The sequence below is a fragment of the Lytechinus pictus genome, chromosome 5 (assembly GCF_037042905.1).
Source record: "Lytechinus pictus isolate F3 Inbred chromosome 5, Lp3.0, whole genome shotgun sequence".
In the NCBI taxonomy this organism is placed as follows: Eukaryota; Metazoa; Echinodermata; class Echinoidea; order Temnopleuroida; family Toxopneustidae; genus Lytechinus; species Lytechinus pictus.
Window position 1 is genome coordinate 18,435,927 of NC_087249.1, and position 24,039 is coordinate 18,459,965.

Consider the following 24,039-nt stretch of genomic DNA (forward strand, 5'->3'; position numbering starts at 1 on the left):
TTGAGTGAAGCCCAAACTTCACCCCTCTTTTTCCTCTTTATTTTTGACAGTCTCACTGAATTTCTTCCACATTCAATAAAGTACATCTGTGGGCTATTGTTGATCAATTCTATCAAGTTATATATCACTTTAAAGCTCAGGATGTGCTTTTTGAAGCTCAATAAGAATCTCGAAAATCTCAAAATTGTTGGTTTAGGGTGGCAGGTCACAAACAGTAATCACTTTTGAACATTCAACCCTTTTTTTATGGCTACTTTACTTCAAGTACTACTCAAGCCATATTGGAAACAATGGCACCTTTTCATAAGAATCACATGGAGAAGATGAATCATATTCAAGTAGGGTCCTGCATTTGGGAATAAGGAAATAGGTATAGGGTGTCCTTAACACTACCACCAAACACTAACACTACACTATTAAACATGTACCTACTTTGGGGATAATGAAGATGAATCATGATGTACGGACTAAAGACCTGACAACCGATAGCTGATTGGATAAGATGGCTGTATCCGGGATCAGGTATGGTGAAAGAGTGTCCATGTTCTTAACACTAACACCAAACACTAACATATCACTTACCTGCTTTGGGTATAATGAAGATGAATCGTGATGTAGCGACTAACGATCTCACAACCGATAGCTGATTGGATAAGACAGCTGTATCGGGGATCAGGTATGGTGAAAGAGTGTCCATGCCAAGAGGTTCTATACTGCCTTCGAGCTGGCTGACTTCAGACTGAAAGAAAATAAGAAATAAAAATTAATATTCCAGGAATTACAATAAAATCAATTATGGAAAATAGAAAGTGCCCCATAAATGTAATGCACTATATAAATGTAAGTTCCTTTCTTCAGTCCTTCCTTCTGTCCATCCTTCCGTCCATCCATTCTTTATGAATATATAAATATTTATTTCTTTATTACCTAATCCATCAATGCATTAAATAGAAATTTAATGATTTTTGATGATTTTTTAATCAATCTACTTATCCATTCATTTTGTAGTACAGAAAATTCTCTTTATACACCACAATAAACTCAATAAAACTTGAACCAAAGTTCCAAACCATCTTATCAAAGAAAATTTGAATTGATCCGTACCTGTAATCTAAGCTGGGCCATTCCTCTCATAACTTGCTGTCTCCTTGCTTCTCCATCATCTGCTTTTTCTTCAGGTTTTCCACTTTGTTGAGTTTCATCATCCTACAAAAGAAATAAAATTCTAAGGTAATTCTAGCTAATGGATTAATTACTGTCAAAATCTTGCAAATAAAAAAGGAAAGGAATTCACATTTCTACAGTTAATTTGATAAATGGGATTTTTCGGTGGAGAAGCCTAATGCTGAGCCAATAATACCTAACACAGAAACTATGGGAAATATCCATGCATGAGGACCATTAAATAAGTGAAATTTCCTACGGATAAAGTTTGCTCCAGAGAAAATGTTTTTGGCTTTCTTGGCAAGACTTTCAAGTTCATTCCTTCATTTATCGGTTGCAGGAACATTTCTTTCACTTACATGTACATGTAGAAAGTTCTTTAATCACAAACAGAGGTTCACAGAAATTGGTCATCATATCGATCCATTTTAGCTTTCATACGAAGATGTATTAATATTGAGAATTTTAGGTTGGGAAGTACAAGGTCAATACGTTTTGCATGTACGAAACAACAATGACATTGCACTGCACAGTAAAAAACAAAAGTGTCCCAAATGCAAATGATACATGTACATTATCGGTATTGTAAGTTGATAATGTATCATATTGGCTATATGCAAGAATTTGTGGGTGCCTTGTGGTCCCCTGGAATGGCCATCGTCTCTCAATCAGAGGATCGTTTGTTCGAATCCAAACCATGAAGACTTTTCCTTCACCAAGAAATTGAGCCACACTGTGCTGCACTCAACCCAGGAGTGGTAAACGGGTACCCCCACGATTAATTCCTTGAATGTGTCGAACGTTACAACTTCTTATAAGAAATAGAAAACAGAGACAGAGCAATCAATTCAAGAGGGTCCCTCATACAATGGCCCAGACTTTATAACTGATTGTATCTGTTGTGTAACAAGGCTTAGAATTGAAAGACCCTCAAAGTCACCCCTACCTGTTGTTGCTGGGGTTCTTCATCCTCTTGTTCATCAGACTGGTCTACAGCTTCACTGATGAAATGATCATCCTCGCAACAAAGACTGATACCTTTAATACTACTTAGGTAGTAACCAAACTGACGAAGACACAGGACTCGTATGACAGTCTGGAAAAAAAGTCATAATAAACAGTCAATTATAATTTTTTTTTTAAATCATAATCTTTAGCTTAGCTGGCTTTTTTGTTGTTGTAGTAACCAGGTGGGTGTTTCATAAAGCTGTTCCTAAGTTAAGAGCAACTTAAAGAACAAACCTTTCTTACATGTACATGCAGGTGAATATCATTTACCACAAGAAAGGAACACCAGTCGTTCTTAAAGTCACTCTTAACTTACAATAAGCTTTATGAAACAGCCCCCTGGGAGACTACAGTAGTTTATTTTGTTTTATTTTCATTTTTCATATGAAAATATATTATATTCTATTTCAAATTATTTTTTCTTTAAACTATGAATTTACATAAAATGAATGTAATAAAAGAATATAAATCTATACAAATTCTGTGTATAGAAGGTGCATTAAAGTCCCTAAAAAGATTAATATTTTTTGTTGTATTTAGTGCTTAACACAGAGAAATGTGTCTGTAAGCTTTTAGAGTTATATAATGTGACAGTGTCCTTGGGGGTGTTTCACAAAGATTTAATTATGACTTAAAGTCGCACTTAAATGCCTACATGTATATGCGTGCGGTATAAAAGGCATGACTGCATTGGTCAGATCATGTCAAGAGGACGCGCACTACTGCGTATTGATCAATAAGATTGTGCGTTATATACATGTATCATGTATGCGTCACCACTTAAATGCAACTCTCAGTCATACTTAAATCTTTGTGAAACACCCCCCGATCTGTTAAATGGTTCTGACCATTTTATTAGAATCAGAGGGCAATGGGCTTGAATGCCATCCACAACATAAATTTCCCTCAGCAAAAGAAATTTGACCACAATGTGCTGCACTCCATTGGATGGCAAAACAGAGCTTTGACAGGGCTGATAATTTTTACTATTGCCCTTATTGGTATGCATTATCTGTAATACCAACCTCTTCTTGTGCAGTCAGGTCCAGGTCATGATGGATACCAAACTTCATCTTCTTCTGTAGGTACTGAAGAGGTGGCATGGTCCATATAGCGATGTCTTCAGTCAGAGGAATAGGCTGATACCATGTCTTGCCATTTCCACTGTTGAGAGCACCCTCAAGGAGCTGTCTCAGGGCAATGCTACCACACCAATCTGTTCACAAGGGTATCAGGAAATAATAAGTTATGGTTACTTATGGTTGACAGCAAGGTACAATATCCTCAAAACTCCTGAAGACGAACAGTATTCCTGGAACTTTTAATCTTCTCTGCTAATCCTGCTCTCCAACTCCAATCATGAACTCAAAAGCCAGCCAGCTTACTCTCAAATTTGTACATCAGCCAGAATGGAATCTAAGTTCATGACCTAAATACCTCACATAATGCTTAGTATATTCCAAATTATTCCATCATTATTGAAACATAGCGGTAATCACCGTAATTGTCTGTTAATATTAATTTTCTAATTAGACAAATTAATTAAAGAGTTACCTTGGTTTACAAGTGACTTTTCATGGGGACACATGTTGAGGAGACTGGCTAGTCTTGCCCAGAGTGGCTGAGAACTCTGATAAAAAGATCAAATAAAATAAATCAAATTATAAAAGTCAATATAATAACGGTTACATAAATGAATGGTGATTCATAAGCTTAAATTTACCACAAAAAAAAATCATGCCCAACTCTAACATGCATTACATTATTAATTAGTTTGATTTCCATCAGCTCCATGCAAAGTAAATCTCAAGATTATTGCAGATTGAAAGTCTTGTAAACAAACACAGAATGGAAAGTTTGTTGTCTTGTCAAAATTTGATTATGATTCACTCTTTTTATTATCAAAAGATAAGTTTGAGGTACACTATTAGAACAAGGACAGGTCACGAGTCACAAGTAATGGTGGAAATCCACCCCCAACAAACAAATGACTTGAATAAAAAGAGAGAGAGAAAAAAAGAAACTGATTTGTAAAGGGAAATTTGAATGCCATAACTTGTTTTTATACATCCGATTTTTATGAATTTTTCAAAGGAATGCTTGTTACAGTTCTCTTTTTATCCACATCAAATTTTCTGTTGAGGCACACTCTCTCCTATAGTTGTGCATAACTTACAAACGACTTAATAAAACACCTCCTTGGTCCTGGAACTTACAATTACAATCAATTCTAGAATTGATTGTAATTGTAAATAATAATGATAATTATAATAATATGCAACATTTATATAGCACAAAATACAATGTTTCTAAGCACTGCATACTATTATCCCCGCTTTAGCACAGGTAAATCAATGGCAAACCATAAGAGTTGAAATTATTTGTAAATATTTATATCTCTTTAAAATTGCAAGCTTAGCAACAAGTTCATTGTATATAGTAGGCCTGAAAAAATGATTTGATTGTTCATCGGGAATCACGTCTTTTAAGTCACAATAGTTGACCTACTTTATGGTGACCTCCAGAATGAAGAAATCTCCATCAAAGTCACATTTTTATCATAAATGAAAGTAGGACCTTTGCCCCCCTTCTCCATGAGTTTATATTAAAAGAAACTACATGAAATGAGATTAAATCTTTTAGTTTACTGTTCCAATGAAAATCTTTCCTAAATCAATGCTGGTACCCTGGTATTATGTATGCATCAGGCCTGAGAGTGGCCCTTTTAAAAAATATCTGTTTTTTGTGAACGTAGGGAGCGAAGTGACCAGAGTCTCGCACCTAATGGCCGAGGGTCCAGGGGCAACGCCCCGGAGGTGGTCGAGGGGGCGAAGCCCCCTAAAGGTCATGGATTTGGGGGTTTTCAGAGGATCTAGAAGGCATCTCCTCAACACCATGAAGTACCTGGAATTTGCTGTATAAAAGGGGAAGAATTGTGTTTACAAAATATTTTTCATTTAAAATACCTTTCAAAATTACAAATTTTTATCATTTGAACCTACAATGTATAACTGGGTCTTTTTTTGGAGACTAGTCGAGAAAGTACTGGTGGCGTACGCGTGTTGGAATGTTGTTGTGTGAGGGGCTATATAAAAAGGTTGCATTGTTTTGAAACATGAAAGGAATTCTACGGCTCCCACCCCTATCTTTCTCTCTCTCCCTCACACACACACAGATGGGGAGGGGTCAATTTATTTCTGAAGTCATGACCTTTCGTGATAAGGGAACGCACGTGGCTTCTTCTTCTTTGTTTCCCCAAAAGTTTCAGTGGCCATCGAAGGTCCAATCAGCTCAAGTGAGCTGGTTGTGTGTTTACTTTCTGTTTTGAACATGCAGACAATGACTTATATTGTGTATTGAGGGCAAGGCCGGATGGGATTAACATTTTCAGAGCTCTTTCAGGTCGGTGTTTAACTGTGAATGTGATACAATCATTGATCATTTTTGACAAATACCTCGGTAACATCTTTTTCACACCTGTATCAAGTATTCAAAAACGTTGTCATCCTTGTTATCTTGTCATTTTGTTATTATTACTTGGGTATTCGAGTTATCCCAACGTCATAATCGGGATCTGCCGAACATTCGATTAGTGTAAATTTTGCTAATCGATTGGTGATCGGCGGCAAGCCATTCGAACCATTTGATCAATCGATATTTACTCCCAGGCCTAGTATATAGTAATGTTTTAATTTGGTGTGAATACATGTATGAGAAAATTTACTGTAAATAATATGCAAATCTTATTAATACATGAAATTCTTATTGATATCTTATCTTTAAAAAATCCCTAACCACAGAATAATAACATACCTGTGCTGTCTTTATGATGAAGTCTTCATTCGTCCGCAGCCAATCAGTGAGGATCTTGATGACAGGTAGGAGGCCCTCGCTTGTCAATATCTCCATGATGAGCGGTAGAGGGATCTGACTGGTCTGTAGTTCCGTAGGGCTGGTTGAAGCACTGGTCACATTGGTATCTATGTTTTCTGACAAGAGAACATGATGAAAGAAAATGTGAATCACGTAAAAATCACTGTTTCTTCACTCTTAATGCCATATGTGACCTACCACCCCAAAACAACCAATAAGTCGCCAGGTAAGGTTCTCTATAAATAGCCAAAATACTCTGTAAATAGCCAAAGTAGTCATTTAGTCTCCAAAAACCAAAAATAAAATAAAAAATGCCTATCTGAAAGAGCAATTCTTCTTCTTCATACTGTAAAACCTTGAAGTCCATAAGTTGAATGAAAGGAAAGATAAAGATTTTTTTTACACCATCTTTTGGGATAGCTTGGAAGTTCCAATGAGATTACACAGTGTGCACATCTCATGCTTGAGTGAAACCCCAAACTCCAAACCTTGTTTTCTCCTTATTTTTCGAAGCTCTAGCTGAATTTCATCTGCATTCAATCAAGTACTTGTGATGGTTTATATTGTTGATCAACTTTAACAAATTATGTATCATTTTAAAGCTTAGGAAGCGACTTTTCAAGCTCAATAAAAATCTCAATATTCAATTTGATTGATTTGTTGTTGGTTTGGGGGTGGCAGGTCACATATATACTACCATCCTTATCCATAGTGGTTTTAACTGTTTTAAAGGTTTTCAGTTGGTATATAAAATGCTGTGGGTGTTGTGTGGTACAGTAAGGAAAAATATGTGGTTTGGGGAGTGTTTGGATAAGGAGATGCTGGAGAGCAGCTGGGATTATATGACACCTAGATAAATCCTTGCCATCTGATTGGTTGTTTGACGTAGATCATTCAGCCATTTTTACAATGACGTCATCATCCGTGCAACTTTGGATCCATACGATTTTGTCCATTGCACATGTGCACCGAGACAGCAGGCACCACAAGTAAAAACACCTGTGAGCAGCAGCGCACGTGTTGTATGTAAGCCTACGCGAAGATCAACAGACCGAGCTTGCACTACATGAGCATATTTTGCTCCAAAATTCATAAATTTCAAATGAAAAGGATCTTATTTTAGGTGTCATATAAATCGAATAATGAATGTTCTTTTCATTTGTGCAATTGACAGAATACCTCATTCGATGAAAGATTAATGGATCATTTCAATCTTTCACCTCATGAAGTATTATGTCCATTGACTCATTAATGTTCATTATTTGTATAACAATACACAGATTACCAGATTACAGATTACTTAAATTCATATTGTGTTTGAGCAAAAACCACTACTCTACCACAACTACAACACCACTAATCCAAGCTTTAATCTACCACCTATCTCAAACTTACATACTGCCATTCCAACACATAAAGGATGGCTGGACCACAAAATAAACATGGAAGGATTGTTCGACATCAAAACCACTACTTATTCCACACTATATCACACAAAGCCCACAGATTTTTATACACCAAATGGATGCTTTTTTAAACAGTTGAACGACTTCAGAAGAGCTTGGTAGTCTAGTCTGAAACGGATTCAAAGTCACCCTTGTAAATCGCGGCCATACAGAATTCTTGTTACACATACCTCTTCTTGAAGAAGTCTGTGGGGACCATATGGGGGGGGGGGCCCTCTTCTCCTTTGTAAATCCTGACCATAGATTTCTTGTTACACATACCTTTTCCTGGAGAAGTCTGTGAGGACCATATGGGGGACCCCCTTTCGTCTTCTTCTTCTCATTTGTGAATCTTGATTATAGAGTTCTTGTTTAAACATACTTCTTCTTGAAGAAGTCTGTGGGGACCATGTGGGGGGGGGGCCCTCTTCTCCTTTGTAAATCCTGACCATAGATTTCTTGTTACACATACCTTTTCCTGGAGAAGTCTGTGAGGACCCCATGGGGGATCCCCCTTTCTTATCCTGGCCATCCTCCTTGGTCTTTAAAGACAACGTTTCCTTGGTGTAAGCGTCGAAGCTTGGCGCTAGGCGGATGTTACGCCTACCGGGAGGGGTGTGGATGGGGCCGGCGGGAGGGGTGATGAGTTGAGAGGACATGTCTTCCACCATGATGTCGTTCATGATTGTGAGGGCGATCTCCTCGCCTTCTCCTGGGGGTGGGGTCTGCAAATCCTGAAGTTGAAGGGATAAAGGTTTTAAAATATTTCTACAAAGTAGATGAAAGGTCTTTGCAAGGAGTGTCTTTTGTATCGCTGATATTATGATGAGCTATATGAGATGACTTTCAGAGAAAATATTTGGAAGCATCTCTCATTTATCCAATAAATAAACCAAAACTCTTGCTTACAAATAAAAGAAAGAATTATGTCATATCAAATTAGTTCAATAATGAAACCGTATAAAAAATAATTGATAACAAAGAGAAAGACAAAGCTTTAAAAGTTGCTCAAGTGCTATATAAATATTGCATATTATTATCATTATCATTATAATTATCATTATTATTACTATTATCATCATCATCACTATTATTATTATTATTATCAGTACTACTACTATTACCATTATTATTATTATCATTATTATTATTATTGTTATTATTAGTATTATTATTATTACACTTTAAAATAGATTAATAATCTTATACCTCATGAACATTATGTTTCTCCAAAGCCTCTTCATCATCTAGCTCGAGCTCCTGGCTGTCCATGAAGTAATCACTATCCGATTCCGCAGCCAGAACCCTCTCCTCCCCAGACTCTCCAGAGCTACCATTGGATCGATCGTCCTCCCCGGGTTCCCCCTCGCTGAGGTCAGACTCCTCGCTGGTGTGGGCCCCCATCCCGGCCCTCTTCCGACGGCGTCGCATGGCCTTCAGCACCGTCTTGGGCTTCTTCTTCTGCTGCTTCTTCTTGGCCGGTTTGACAGTTCCGTCGCTGTCTACCTCCTGGCTCAGGATAGGTGTGATGGTGTTGGCCGGACTGGCTCGGCCGTCGGTTGATCCACCCGAGTCTTGGACTATTAGTTAGAAAAGGGTAATCGTTTTCAACTGAATTATTCATACTAAGGTTCAGAACATTGAACAGTAGAGAGCTTCAGCCCTCGCATCAAGCCCACAGGAAGGCATGGCTATTACTGCTGTCACTACTCAGGGTATTTAGCGGGCCACAAGGCAGTTGAGGTGGGAACTTAAGGCTATTGCAGTTGGCAACTTTGGTTTATACCAGAAACCTTGTTGAGCTCCATTTCCTAAATGTGCACATCACCAGCTTGCAGTAGCCTTGACACATTATTATTTGAAATAAAAGTAAAACTATATGCACATACTTTACTACACCTAAAGGGGGAGTTCAACCTGATGAAGAATTTACTGGGGAAAAATATATATATTTCATATCATATTAGGGCAGCTGCTTGCATATGACGACACAAATAAAAAAAACCCTTAAAATTCTTATAACCTTCATGGATTCTCCTCAAAACTACACCAGTATTTCAAATCATTTTTGGGGGTATTCTTAATCAAACTTTTCGTCAGGGTGAACCTTTCGTACATGGTATGATATTACTACCCTGGCTGTGGATGAGTAGCAATAGGCACTTAAGCAGAAAAGGAATAAATCCTACCCATTCACCCCACCTGAGCCGAGTTCAGACACTGACTGAAAGATATTAATACCTGGAGTAGGATTTGAACCACCAACCCTTTGATTGAAAGGCAAGAGTTAGGACCACTACACCATGACGCTTCTAAAAACATCACCTGAAATACATGAAACACAGATAGATCAACATTCAGCTACCTTTTGTGAAAGCAGTAGCAGTCTGGTCGGGATAAATCTTTCTGTAGACAGCATTATTGAGTTTCTCACACAGGTGGTTGAGTATGTATGAGAACAAGGCTAGCGTGAAGACAACAGCTGTGGATGTCTGTTTGGAACCTAGAAGGAAATTCAAATTCAAAATTACTTTCATATTCATCAATTCACAACAAACTATACAAACTGCACACCGGGTGGGTGTTTCATAAAGATGTTCGTAAGTTAAGAGCGACTTTTCTTGTGGTAAATGATATTCACCATTAAATGTTCATTGGTGATTATTTAGTGTGTAAGAAAGGATCACTAGTCGTTCTTAAAGTGGCTCTTAACTTGCAGATAAATGAAATGGCCTCCAGTTGGGTGTTTCATAAAGCTCTTTGTAAAGTTATGCATGACGTTACGAACGACTGGAACATGTTCTTAGGTCCTAAATCAATTACACAGGGATATATCACTTGGCAATAGAAAGGGTCACCAGTCGTATGTCAAGTTATTCCTTCTTATGAACAGCTTTATGAAACACCCACCAGTGATCATACATGTAAGCTCAAACATTATCTGAAAATCTCAGATATGAATCAAATACATCTGCCTAAAATCTGATCTGCTAACCTTGTGCCATCATAAAAAAATTCATAATGGAGGGGGGGGGGAATTTCCAATCCCTATGAAAGTAATATGTGTCAACATGAACCTTAAAACCAGACCTGCCAACCTCGAGGAATGAGAAACTGCATTCTGTGACATTATATTTAAATATTAACTTCCAAATGACCTTTGACCTTGCCCCCACAAAACCTGACATTACATTAATCTAATTGCCCATAATTTGGTAAGTTTTCATGAAATGGAGACAAAAAATGACAATTTTTCTCAATTGAGGTATGATTTTTTTTTAGCTAATTACAAAAAAAGGTAATTATAAATTCCGTGAAATGCATTGTAAGGTTTCAATGAACACAATTATTTATGCAGATTCTGTGTACAAGTACAAGATTTTGGGTAAGGGTTCAGGTTTTATTATATGTTTTATGTTAGTTATCCAGGGTTAGTCATTGCATTGGTGTGTGGAATTTGTAGCTCAGCAATATGGAACCCCAATGCACAGTCAAGACCATCCTTACCTGCTTTCTGCAGCCTATATGTACTCATTAGAGTCAGCACAACCAGTTTGAAGATAATATCATTCGACAGATAGCTCTCTCTGCCCTCCTCGTCCCTTTGCCTCGCATGAGGTACGGCGCCATGCAGCATGCACTGGTGGAAGCCCTGCAGCACCTCCTGACATAGCGACGGCAGGGTGTCAGTGGATGTCTTGTTGCTCGGCTGGAACAGCTCTTGCAGGTACAGGAAACGAATCAGAAACTGTTTGATGTCCCGTGGTCTGCAGGTACACAACGAAAAACACATGAAAGTTTGATAAACACAGAACTTAAAATATTTCAAAGTGCTCATATTTAAAACAAATTGAAATACTATCATTAAAATTGTGATATGAATCCTAATTAAATGACTGGCCGAACTATACAGTGCGTCCCAGAAAGAACAAAACCGAGATTAAGCGATGATTTATCATAACTTAATAACAAATACAATAGACAAATGACCTACCAATGTAAAGCTTAGAATCTCCTCTTTCATTTGATATTACTTAGATTATTCCTCATTGAGTGAACAAAAACAATTTGAAGGAAGGATACCAAAAACTCATTTGGCGGGGGGTATCTGAATTTCAAAAAGAAAATCACATGCCTAAAAAGTTCAATATCTGCTCTTTTATTTGATACCTTAATCACAAAAAATGGTCTAGAAGTAAAAAAGTTATGTTCCCTCGAAACAGTGCTTGTATTTCCATAATTTCATTAAATAAACGTGTTTTCACCGGTTTCCCACAGAAGCTATCGCATGGTTAACAAAAGACTTAATGCATGGCTGATCATCAACAAAACGGAGTGTCGAGTGAGTTTGAACGCTAGCCTGTAAAACCTCTTCATTTTATGAAATTATTGAAATTCAAGCCTTATTTCAAATAACCAGAACTTTGTTACTTCTTGACCATTTTCTGTAATTGAGGTATCAAATTAAAGAGCAGATATTGAACTTTTTAAAAATGTGGTTTTCTTTTTGAAACCCAGATACAGCCCGCCAAATGACTTTTTGGTATCCCCTCTTCAAATTGTTTTTGCTCACTCGTGCGTGACTGAGAAATAATCTAAGTAATTTCAGATGAAAGAGGAGATTCTAAGCTTTACAATGGTAGGTCATTTGTCTATTGTATTTGTGATTAAGTTATGATAAATCATCGATAAATCTCTGTTTCGTTTTTTGTGGGACGCACTGTACAATGTGACCATTCATTTATTTTTAGCTTAAAGGAAAATTTGACTGGTACCGCAGACTTGGTAGCTCGGAAGAAGCCGGGTTAATGATAGTTACGCTTTGTATCCTTTGGCAAAAATCACTGCATACAAATTTTTTCTATTGATAGGTCTTGATTTTGAGATGCAGGTCATTTATCAAGTAACAAGAATCCACAGCACCTCTTATTAATCATAAAAATACACATCACTTTGTTCAGTCATTAGAATAATACCACTATCCTCTGGCCTATGCCTGAAGCATATCAGAACTGTTCCAACACCTCATCCATGTAACTCTTCCTATATGCCCACAATGATGTGGATTGTTTGTATAATATTCATTCAACTCTTAAGCATTCAGTGTCAAGATAAATGCCAGTTGTGGTAAAGATTTCAAAATGGGTTTGAACAGAATCCAATGAAAATGACCACCCATGACCACCCAGGTGTCTGTTTGCATATTAGAGTAAAAAAACAAAACAACAACAACACATGTGCCAAAGGATTCTGGAAGAAATTCTATAATTGTTGTGAAAATAGCTAAATAAGCATGGGATTCAATCTAAATGTCAAGTATTTTTCAAAGCAATAATAATGCACTGTCCCGCATGTGCTTATATGTGTTGGATATCTAGAGTGAGATTATTTTTCAGCTTATATTTTATATAGTTCAGTTTACATAACTGTGCCAGATCTAGATCTTGGTTTAACAGACTTTCTCATGAATATTTAATACTGCAAGTACTTTTTAACTTTTCATATTCCTCTTCAAATTAAAGGTATTACACTGATGAGGTAAAGGAGCAACAAAAGAAGAAATTCAAATTTTAACTTTACCTCTGTAATTCTGCTGGAAGATCGGGGCTTGGACTCGAAGGCAACTCGTGAAATCTCTTCTGATTTCTTTCAAACACCTTTTCCAAGTTCGCAATAGCACCATCAAACCTCAGATCTGATAGCCAGCTTCATAAAAAGAAAAATATTGACAAAAACTACATCATCATAGAAAATACTGGTCTTATTCATTCTACTTTTTGCATTAGCCTCTGATATAGTTTAGTTGGGAGGGACACAAGATTTACATAAAAAACTTTTACTACCATTCAAATGAAGTGCATTGCAGATCTTAAATATAATTTACAAGTTTATAGATCTGATTCATATTACTTGGACATAAGAGTAATCAAGTATCACTGAACATCCTGTGCAAGTTTCCGGTTCACATGACCAAGGTCAAAGGTCATTTAAGTCAATTTCTTTTCTCTCTCTCCCTCCCTTCGTTTTTGTAAGCCTTTTCTTTCTGGCAATGAGTTTTCATAAGGCACTTTACTTTTGCTTATCTGCTTGCCGCAAAGTCTTTGCCTGTTTTGATGTCGGTCTCTCTCTTTCTGTATGTAAATTCCATCAGCTGTTCCGGTCAGCGTCCTTAACTGATTATGAGGAATTCACACAGCAAGGTTTAGCACCTCATCCCATTCCTTCCTCCTCCTCCCCATCTATCTCATTACATCTCTCTCCCAGTCCAACTTCTTAAACATCAACCTTTACTATCAAGATTAATGACAGGCTAAACTGATTCCCTGACATTGAGTCCTGACTAGCATCCCAGGCTAATTTCCAGGCATGCTCATGGCAAGACTCACAACTCCCTATCCCTAGTCTGCTGTGCGTCCACTTATTTCCTTCACTCGAGTTAAGGGTCTGAATGTGCAGCCTATAATGCCTTGTGTACTGAAGGCCCTCCGAAAGTGTTACATGTGCTAGTCTCTGCATGGAGACCCACTTGTTGATAAAAGTTTCAATCAGGGTATGTGCCTGCAGACTACGCTATCCCTTCTTCCTCAGCACTTCTACCCCACTATACAGTATCTCTCCCTATACATCAACACCTTCTACAATGACTCTTACCATTGCAAGTAATGATAGGCTGCATAAAACAGTAGTGTGTTCTGGTCAGGGTACCCAAGCTGATTATGAGGCATGCTCATGACACAAGTCATAACCCCTGTGAGAAGTTCACCCTGAAAAAAAGTTTGTTGTAAAAAAAGCAGAAAAAATAATAACAGATAATGGTGAACTTTTGAGGAAAATCCATTAAAGATTAAGAAAGTTATTAGAATTTTAAGTTTTGGATTTGTGACGTCATAAACAAGCAGCTGCCCTATATATGTTATGTGATAACAAATGCATTCATTTCAATGTTTGAATGGTTTGTGATAACTTATTTTTGTTTTATTTTTAGGAACGGATGCGAAATGATTTGTCTATTGATACATGTATATTAAATGTACTTAACAACAATTTTCAGTTTTCTGAGAAAATGAAATTTCATTGATTTTTTACCATACAATATGTAGGAAAGCTGCTTGCATATAACGTCACAAAACAAATAATTAAAATTTTGATAACTTTTTATTCTTTGATAGATTTTTCTCAAACCTTCAGCAATATCTTTTATTATTTTTTCTGCTATTTTTTATAACAAATTTTTTGTCAGGCTGAACTTCCCCTTTAACCCTTCTACCCCACTCTCACTATCCCAATGAATCTACATCTTCTACAATGACTCTTACCATCGCAAGTAATGATAGGCTGCATCGAGTCCTTGATAGCGCGTTCCAGCCAGGGTACCCAGCTGATTATGAGGCATGCCCATGGCAGGGTTCAGGACCAGGGCTTGGTGGTAGAATCGCTGAGCAAGAAGACAACTACTAGGACCTTCAAATTCCTGCCTATACCTTGCTGCATAAAAAAATATAAATTATGAACACGTCTAGAATTGTGGAATATAAATAGGACAAAGCCCCTTTTTAAAAAAGACCCATTTTATATTACAGTAACAAGTGGAATGCCTCTGGCCGTCTCACCTGCATCACGCGATTCAATATAGCAGCAGTGCTGATTTTGAAAACTACTATAACTCGCACAAGATGTTCAGTGATACTTGGTTACTCGTATTTCCACGTTTTATGAACTAGACCAATACACTTATAGAGATATGATGGCAATTCAAAAAATACCCCCAACGTGGCCAAAGTTCTTTGACCTTACATGACCTTTGACCTTGATCATGTGACCTGAAACTCGCACAGGATGTTCAGTGATACTTGATTACTATTATGTCCAAGTTTTATGAACTAGACCAACACACTTTCAAATTTATGGCTGTAATTCAACAAATACCCCAATTTGGCCAAAGTTCATTGACCCTAAATGACCTTTGACCTTGATCATGTGACCTGAAACTTGCACAGGATGTTCAGTAATACTTGATTACTATTATGTCCAAGTTTCATGAATCAGATCCATAAACTTTCAAAGTTATGATGGTAATTCAACAGATACCCCCAATTCGGCCAAAGTTCATTGACCCTAAATGACCTTTGACCTTGGTCATGTGACGTGAAACTCATGCAGGATGTTCAGTGATACTTGATTAACCTTATGTATAAGTTTCATGAACTAGGTCCATATATTTTCTAAGTTATGATGACATTTCAAAAACTTAACCTTAGGTTAAGATTTTGATGTTGATTCCCCCAACATGGTCTAAGTTCATTGACCCTAAATGACCTTTGACCTTAGTCATGTGACATGAAACTCAGGCAGGATGTTCAGTAATACTTGATTAACCTTATGGCCAAGTTTCATGAACTAGGTCCATATACTTTCTAAGTTATGCTGTCATTTCAAAAACTTAACCTCAGGTTAAGATTTGGTGTTGACGCCGCCGTCGCCGCCGCCGCCGCCGCCGTCGGAAAAGCGGCGCCTATAGTCTCACTCTGCTATGCAGGTGAGACAAAAATGGGGGGAAATACATGTAGAAGGGCATAAACATATCAATGAGTACTACTGAGGCCAATCCAAGGTCATCCAAATCCTGAACTTGGGATTATTTCAAGCTTTCTTATAATTCAATTATCAATGGTTACTTGTTGCTTCCTAAAGGTCAGGACCTGCTAATTTTTCAACAAATCAAGTTTATATTTTTAAACAGCACAATGGCCAAACATACCCAAGTCACCAAGATAGATGAGACATCGATGACAGGCTTTCTGAGCCCAGTCCTTTGCCTCTGGTTTATTGGCATCCATGCAGGTATCTGGAAATTAAAGGAAAAATTAAAATTAAAAACAACAAACAATACAGTACCGTACATGTAATCAGCAAGCCACTTTCACTGATTCTGACATTAAGTGTAAACATCTATTTTCATTAAAAAAAAACAAAAAAACACTAGGATACAACTGAAATTCTAATTTAAGTTCTGGATCATCCGGTATCTCTTCATTTGCTACTGCAATGGTTGCTCCTGCCTGTTAAATCATATCTTGCGTTTAAATCAAAATGAAAACCAAAGAAAAAAAATATCTTGGGAGTTGGGACTCATCAGTTGTAAACAGTCTAAAGTACAGCAAGATGTATAATGATTTCATGTAATTTTCTTGGAATACATGTACATCTGGGGTCCGTTTCATGAAGAGTTGCAGCTGTTGTAGCTTTGCCCTTATGGCAACTACCATGGTAACCTTGATTTTTATTGGCTGAGCCCTGTTGTCATGGTAGTTGCCATAATGGCAAAGTTGCAACTCTTATGATACGGGCCCCAGATCTGTGTATTTTTTGTGCTGAGGGCTAAAATGCTGAGTTAAGAAATCAGATAAACAGCCCAAAGTCTTTCCATTGGAAAAAACATAATCCTCACAAATAAGTCATTAGGCCATTGATTTTTAGAATAAAGCCCTAATATTGTTTACAAAACTTGTAACTTCCATGCATACATTGTTCATGTATTCTGTAAGGATGCTTGTAAGTGTTTACAAACTTCAGAAAGATAGCTCATACTACAAGCATCCTCAGAAACAAACATTTACATTGTAAGACGTACATGTACAAATTCTACCGAATACAGAACGTCTAGTATTAAGGTTCTTTTGAAAAGTTATACGATGTGTTCAATGTTGATTTTCAAATGTAAACAGCAACATGAATCATGATTGCAAACTTAATTACAAAACACAGAACACAAACATGATCAGGAGGGCAATGTAAATTGTTGAAAATATAAGGTCAATACTGTCGATTAGCATTATACATCGATCATCTTAACCCTAATTCTCCCAAGGGGGGGGGGGCCATAATGGCCCCCCCCCCTCGACAATTTTCGCGATATATCTGCTGCGCAAATTTTTTTGACCTCGCCGCTCAAGTCTCACGCAAATTTTGAGACCAAATTTGTGACGCCCGGGTACGCGGTTACGACATTACGCAACATTATGTAAGTGCATGTCAGACCCAAAATTGCTCATAAACGTGATTTCATGTACAAATCCAATGCAAATTGTGTATTTAGCCAAAATTCATAAATGTATCATTATTTCTACTTTTACTGATTAAACTTAATTAATTTTGCCTTGTTTATGATCAGAATTAAGTCTGGAACGATTTCCATCGAAAAAACAATAAAAAACAAAAACTAAATAAACAGAGAAATACATAAGAAATAAAAAAAACAATAAAATACATAAGAAATTGGTCTTGGTACCAGAATTTTTTTCATTCACAATTGTTAGGAATGCTATAAAGAATATTTTCACCAAAAAATAGCATTCTAGGAGCTTTATTTAGTGAATCAGAGCAAAAAGTATGATTTCATGAATAAATTAGCATATTTGATTCATATAAAATAAAAATATATGAATTCAGTAAAATTTACCAATGCAACTGCGTAGATTACGTCATTCTCTACCATCATGCAAATTTTCGTTGTGATCGCGCAATCCGCGGCTGAGAATGACAAGAATCAAAATACCCCGGGAGATTTAGGGTTAATACATGTCCTGCTCTTTGACCCATCACAAGAAAGGTCTATTCTGGCACGTGCTTGTGTAGGCTCACACTGTGAGAGCACATTTTAAGACGTTTCAATTACAGCAAATCAAAAAAGTCTGAACGCAGTATTAAATGAGATCACAGCCATGATCTACATGTAGATTCTTCCATGAACCTCCAATCCACCAACATAATTACACTTGTCACTGGACACCAAGGAAATATTAATGTATTCGGTCGAGGGCAATGCATGTAACCCGACCTTCCAACAGCCCTATGCACATCATCTCTTAATACTGGATGATATGTGGACAACTAGACCACTCATTCGGTAGAAGCTGAATTAACAGAATTCGCCAATGGGGGGCTTGGGGGCAAAGGAAAGTGTACCGTGACGCGTCATTTTCAAAGTGGGAATACAAATAGCTAGTGGACTCTGATTTTGAAAGAAGCTGAATTAAAGGAACCAGCCAATGGGGGAGGAAAGTGTGATGCATCAAGTTTCTAGGTAATGTCATTAGTAGGGACACCCATAGCCAGTGGCACTTATTTTGAAAGAAGTACCATTTTGAAATTCTGCACTGACCCCAGCCTCCATATTTACATGTACAAGTAGGTTATCCACCTTGAACCAAGATGTGTACAAGAAATGCAAGGTCAGGTACAGTGTACATGTTTACTGGGTATTGCCCTTGTTAAGATACAGAGTTTATCTAAAGTTGGTGGAATAACCATTATTTCCCACAAATACCAGGGAACTTTGATGCCTGCCTTCTCATCAGTTTCATTAATTTCATGGTGTTTCAGATATTGTTTACAGGAAAAGATATCATGTTTGTTTTACAAGGAAAATTCTTTTATGCCAACAGATATCAATTGAGCTCCTTTTCATGATTTGAACAAAAAAAAGAGTAGGATGAAAGGTATGGTAAATGTATAGAAACCAAAGATGCCAGGATATTATCTTCAAGAAGACCTAAGACTGCTTTACACATGAACTCTCCTAGTATTTCTTGAGACTGATTACACACATTTATCAATGTTTTATCATCTAAATTGACTCTCTTCTACCCCTTCTGGGGAGCATTTAGTGGAAGAAATAATCAGTGATTTTCACTGACAACTGTTATAAGCTACTGAAATGCTTGCATCTTATTGGCTCAGAGTAAATAAGTCAGTGAAAGTCACAGACAAATGGCTTCATGAAATACTCCCCTGTTGTGTTGTTAAATAAAAATAAAAAAAGACAAGGGAGTGCTACAGAAAGCACGATGTAAGTGATTTGTTCTAAGATTCAATCATTTCCTTAGACTGACCTTTGACCTGGTCTTGATCTGGAAAGCTGATGAAGTCCATGATGTGGTTCTCCTGCAGGCCATACTCCCACTGTAACCTCATCAGGAGATGGTGGTAGAATCCTGTAGCGGCCAAGAGGTGTGTCCGGTACGCGCACTCCAGGGAAGAACCGCTGCGTATGTACTGACAACAAAAAAGTCATAAGAAAGTTTTGAACACAAAGTCACAAACAATATACGTTACAAAACGCAAATTACATTATCCCCTATGGAGTCATTCTGGAGATTTTGCCGTGGACGAAACCACAGCGTTTCTTTCTTCTACTTGTATTTCTCTTTTTGGTAATTCTGACTTTTCACAGGGTGACGTAAGATAATTTCCCCAAGGTTTGAGGCTGATAGGAGATTGGGCTACGCTTCAGGGGGATCACAAAGTGTTTTACAGGGGGTTATCGAATGATAGACATGCTTTATAAAGTACGGTACATGTTTTTCTTCCGATTTCAAGAATGAATATATGGTAGAGAGCATATCTCATGAAAATGATCTGATCCAGTGTGATCATGCTTTTTGTATAACATGCAACTGGAAATTAACTGAGTGTGACTCTTGACCCCCCCCCCCCAAATATGGTTAAAAATAGATTCAGCAATCATTCCATGTTCTACTTTTCTGCTTCTACATGTAGCTTCTAAAAAGTTATTCATAATTCAGATATCAAGGCAAATATTTTTAAAAATATGAATTTAATTACAGAATCTATACTGGTGATATCTTTAGGAGTAGGCAACAAAGATTTTTTTTTTTTTTTGGGGGGGTCAGCTATAATTATGATAAATATTATCTTACCTATAGTGTAACTCACCTTTTTACTCTTCTTAGCCAAGGTAATGACATTATAATAGACTTTCCACCAGAGAATCTCTTCTGCTTTTCTCCCAAAATCAATCGGATGAAGCATCATCAAACGTTCACAAAGATCACGCAATCTAAATGGACAAGAACAAAATGAGACTTCAAATAAAATGAGATTTTTTTAATGAAAACTTAACACATTAAAATCATATTCACTATTAAAATGGAGTGTAGCAAGAAACTATTCCAAATCAATCTTAGGACCTAGTTGATTAAACAGAACTTTGTACTTGATACATTTGTGCACTGAAATACTAAATAATCAATTGTATTTATCTGAAAAGTGCAATAAATCAATAATGGAATGTCTACAGTTATTTTTTTTTCTGAAATGTAGCATGATGTTCATCCGTCAATGCCACAAGGACAACCAATTGATGGGTCCGCATACGGCTGATCCGCACCCTGAATAATCAATGGCAGTGTGGACAGGCCTCATTTAGGGCACATTTTCCACGTTACAGCAAAAATGGGAAAAACAAAAAGGGCCGATTGAATCTCCAAGGCCAATGTGAGGGGCATCAAGGGCATCAAATCTCTCTGGACAAGTGAACTTACCTCATGCGCATTTCTATTGAGTCTTTCTCAAAGACAACCCTGTAGGCCTGCTTGTGCCTGAAAACAGACTCCAGCTTGTGGGTCAGATCTTGGGCAGACCTAGAAAGAAAGGACAATTTAATGATATTCAGTATCCTTTTAAGACTTCAAACTTTTAAATCTTTCACCCTAGTTTAGTGTGTTTATTACTGGATGAGCTGAATGGAATCGGAACATAACCAACTAAGCGAAATTATTAATTTGAGCTAATGAATAAAAGTACTGAATAATACCTGTCCATTGTGGTCCTACATGTTGTTTCCTGTGTTAGCTATACCAGATTAAGCATATATAATTTCAAGCAAACATTAATTATTTTAATTAAAACTTGTTGTTCTAATGCATTCTGTCACACCTAAAAGGATTGCTTCCAACCATTTCCTAATGAAATTAGATTTCTCAAAGACTCCCAGAACTACATGTAGAACGTTAGAACTTAACCCAGCCGGGTGGGTGTTTCATAAAGCTGGTCGTAAGTTAAGAGCGTCTTAAAGAACGACTGGTGATCCTTTCTTGTGGTATACATTGGCGATGGTTTAGCGCGTAAGAAAGGATCACCAGTCGTTCTGAAAGTCGCTCTTAACTTACGAACAGCTTTATGAAACGGCCCCCAGATCTAGAATCAAGACTTATATAAAGACATCACATTCACGCTGTACACTCACATTGCACAGACACTTGGTGAGACAGGGTGGATGCATAATGCAGACTACTGCAAGCAATTATCAATCCACAGCAAAGACAGTACAAGGGAAGACTGGACACTTTGGCAATTTTTTGAAACGCTCAATTTCGCTCATGGGAAAGGGCGCCCACTAGTGTTGGGTAAGTAAACCTTCGTACATCGGCAAGCGGCTGTGTATAATGGGGAAAATGAGTGGATTTGGGAAAGAGCACAAGGGCGGCGCATGGGGGTAATTCCAACTTTTCTTACCCAGAAACCTTTAAAATATATTCCTATATGTTAGAAAAAATAAATTGAAGGAAAATAAATCTTAAAATGTAACATTGTTTGTTCCTTCACCCCTCAACCAAGTCCATGCACCTTTTTTCTCATGTTTCGTACACAACCAATAATGGCTGATACGTGAATGTCTACTTATCCAACGCAGTAGGGCGCTCTTCCCAAGCGTTTCATTATGTGCTCTTTTGACTGTCCAGTCTTCCCCTTGTAGTAACTTTGTCCATAGTCAGAGATCTAACGACGTTGGATCAAAAAGCTTAGCTGACAAGTGGCATGATTATTACTAAGCCAAGGCCAGGGCAAGGTCTTGTCGTGGTCTCTACGATGAAGAAGTCTAACTTTCTAAGTAACGTTAGATCTTGACAGCTGGCTGTTTCGAGTTTAATAAAAACCATTTTATTTTGTATTTCTCGTACACAGACGGCTCGCTAGATCGTGCAGCTGCCATTAGGGGGTAAAAAATGCAAAATCCCCCCGATGGGCCCATTTATTTTTGTCTTTATTTCATAAAGATATATATATAAGAACTGGGCTAAAATAAAGATTATTATTCCGTTTTGGCCTGAAATGCAGTTATCAAAACGGGAAAAAAATAAACTTATAATCAAACGGGAAAAACAGTGACTTACTTCGGCTGTCGTGCAAATCCCACTTCCTGGTTTATCCGAACTTAATACATAAACATAACGCCATTGAGTCCCTGTACAGATCAAGTTAGAACTTCGGGCTCTGTAAATTGGAGCCAACGGAGTTCAACAGCGGAACAACATAATCCAGAGGCCGAAGCTTTAGTTTTTTTGGTCTACGACTACGGACTACGTCTACGACTACGTTACTCGTTAGATCTAACTTATTTTTGCAACAACAAATACGACACTAGGCCCATCACCATATTGCAATCAAAAGAAACTATAAAGGACAATAACAATAAACTGAGGAAACTGTACCCCCACATGCACAGAACAATTTATATCACGAAAACATGTCCCGATCCGAGTCAGTATGCCGCAGAACATGAGAGCGCTGCAGCGGCCAGTACAAGCAGTGCATGGGGGAAGTTCCCCGTGCGAGTTGTTGAGCTAACCCATTAAAAATTGGGTGGAGTCTCGTAATATAACTAGTCACAACATTCATACTGATAATAAATATAACAGATTTCTCTTTGCATACACTGATAAATATATCCATTTACCTATAAACACGTCGAGTCTGCTGAAGACGTTCCACGTCTGACTTAAACGATATACGACCTTCATTTCCATCTTCTGACGAGTCACCTACTTTCACCATTTTGTCGATGCCGCATTGAAACCGGGTACCGTACCCTGCCCAATCGTCGCTCAGTTTACGTATTTTCCTTTATGTTTCATTCAATGAGCTACGATATGCTTACTTCCATATGTCATCTGAAAGCGAAAATACTGGAAAATCGTTTCATAGGATAATAATTATATGTCTTAGAAGCCCCGCTGCGTAATTCGCCGTTTTTGGCACCCCTTGCGCCTGCCCAATCGCCGCTCACCATTGCCCTAACTCCGCTCGCTTAGCGCGCGCATTCATACATGGTGTTTATAAGGCCTGATACTGTCTAACTCTTTCTTCTACCCTTTTTTCTTGCACTTCTGAGTGAGAAAGTGTGTAATTTTGTTGTGATTAAATGTATTGTTTACAAGTTTTATAGTACTATACACTGTATAAAATGTTTCTTTCGCCAAGTGCAATTATTTTTAGGGCCTCAAAGTAACTTTTTGTTACTGATCTACGCCTATATATCGGTTTTTTTTATCCTCCAAACTTTATTCTATATATTCTATATTCTATATATATTTTTTATAAAATACATATTTTCAAAAAACCTTTCCCGACAAACTTTTAACTGATTTCAATTGTCTAATAATATGAATATGATTCTAATCCATTCATGAATTTTATGAGTATATTATTATTCATTTATTTATTTCGGAAATGAAAAGTATATGAAATTGGAACAATTAATGTAATACAACATTAACAGAGTATATAGATTGAGCACCCACTGGGTCAAATAAATTACTGTTGTCAATAAAGACCATGACCCTATAACCAGTGCTATAATAAGGGTGCTTACAAAAAATCGGAAGCGGATAAAAGAGTCAGCATGAACAAAAATGTTTAAAGAACAATATATATAATAGAATAACATGCTTGATATAGTTAAGTTAAC

The 24,039-nt window shown here is 37.3% G+C and overlaps 1 protein-coding gene across 1 annotated transcript in view; it reads right to left on the reverse strand.

The window, feature by feature from the left end:
* LOC129262324 (nonsense-mediated mRNA decay factor SMG5-like) overlaps positions 1-23,367 on the reverse strand; it is a 28,842-nt gene extending 5,475 nt beyond the window's left edge. The window contains exons 1-17 of the mRNA XM_064099948.1: positions 23,029-23,367; positions 20,834-20,932; positions 20,226-20,349; positions 19,382-19,544; positions 16,249-16,335; positions 14,807-14,975; positions 13,071-13,196; positions 10,998-11,257; positions 9,856-9,993; positions 8,700-9,070; positions 7,963-8,224; positions 5,986-6,161; positions 3,727-3,802; positions 3,198-3,388; positions 2,111-2,260; positions 1,105-1,206; positions 583-739 (exon numbers count right to left, since the gene is read on the reverse strand). Of these exons, the coding sequence (XP_063956018.1) occupies positions 583-739; positions 1,105-1,206; positions 2,111-2,260; positions 3,198-3,388; positions 3,727-3,802; positions 5,986-6,161; positions 7,963-8,224; positions 8,700-9,070; positions 9,856-9,993; positions 10,998-11,257; positions 13,071-13,196; positions 14,807-14,975; positions 16,249-16,335; positions 19,382-19,544; positions 20,226-20,349; positions 20,834-20,932; positions 23,029-23,126 (2,749 nt within the window). The 5' untranslated portion in view covers positions 23,127-23,367. The remainder of the gene's footprint in view (positions 1-582; positions 740-1,104; positions 1,207-2,110; positions 2,261-3,197; positions 3,389-3,726; positions 3,803-5,985; positions 6,162-7,962; positions 8,225-8,699; positions 9,071-9,855; positions 9,994-10,997; positions 11,258-13,070; positions 13,197-14,806; positions 14,976-16,248; positions 16,336-19,381; positions 19,545-20,225; positions 20,350-20,833; positions 20,933-23,028) is intronic.
* Positions 23,368-24,039: the final 672 nt, after the last annotated feature.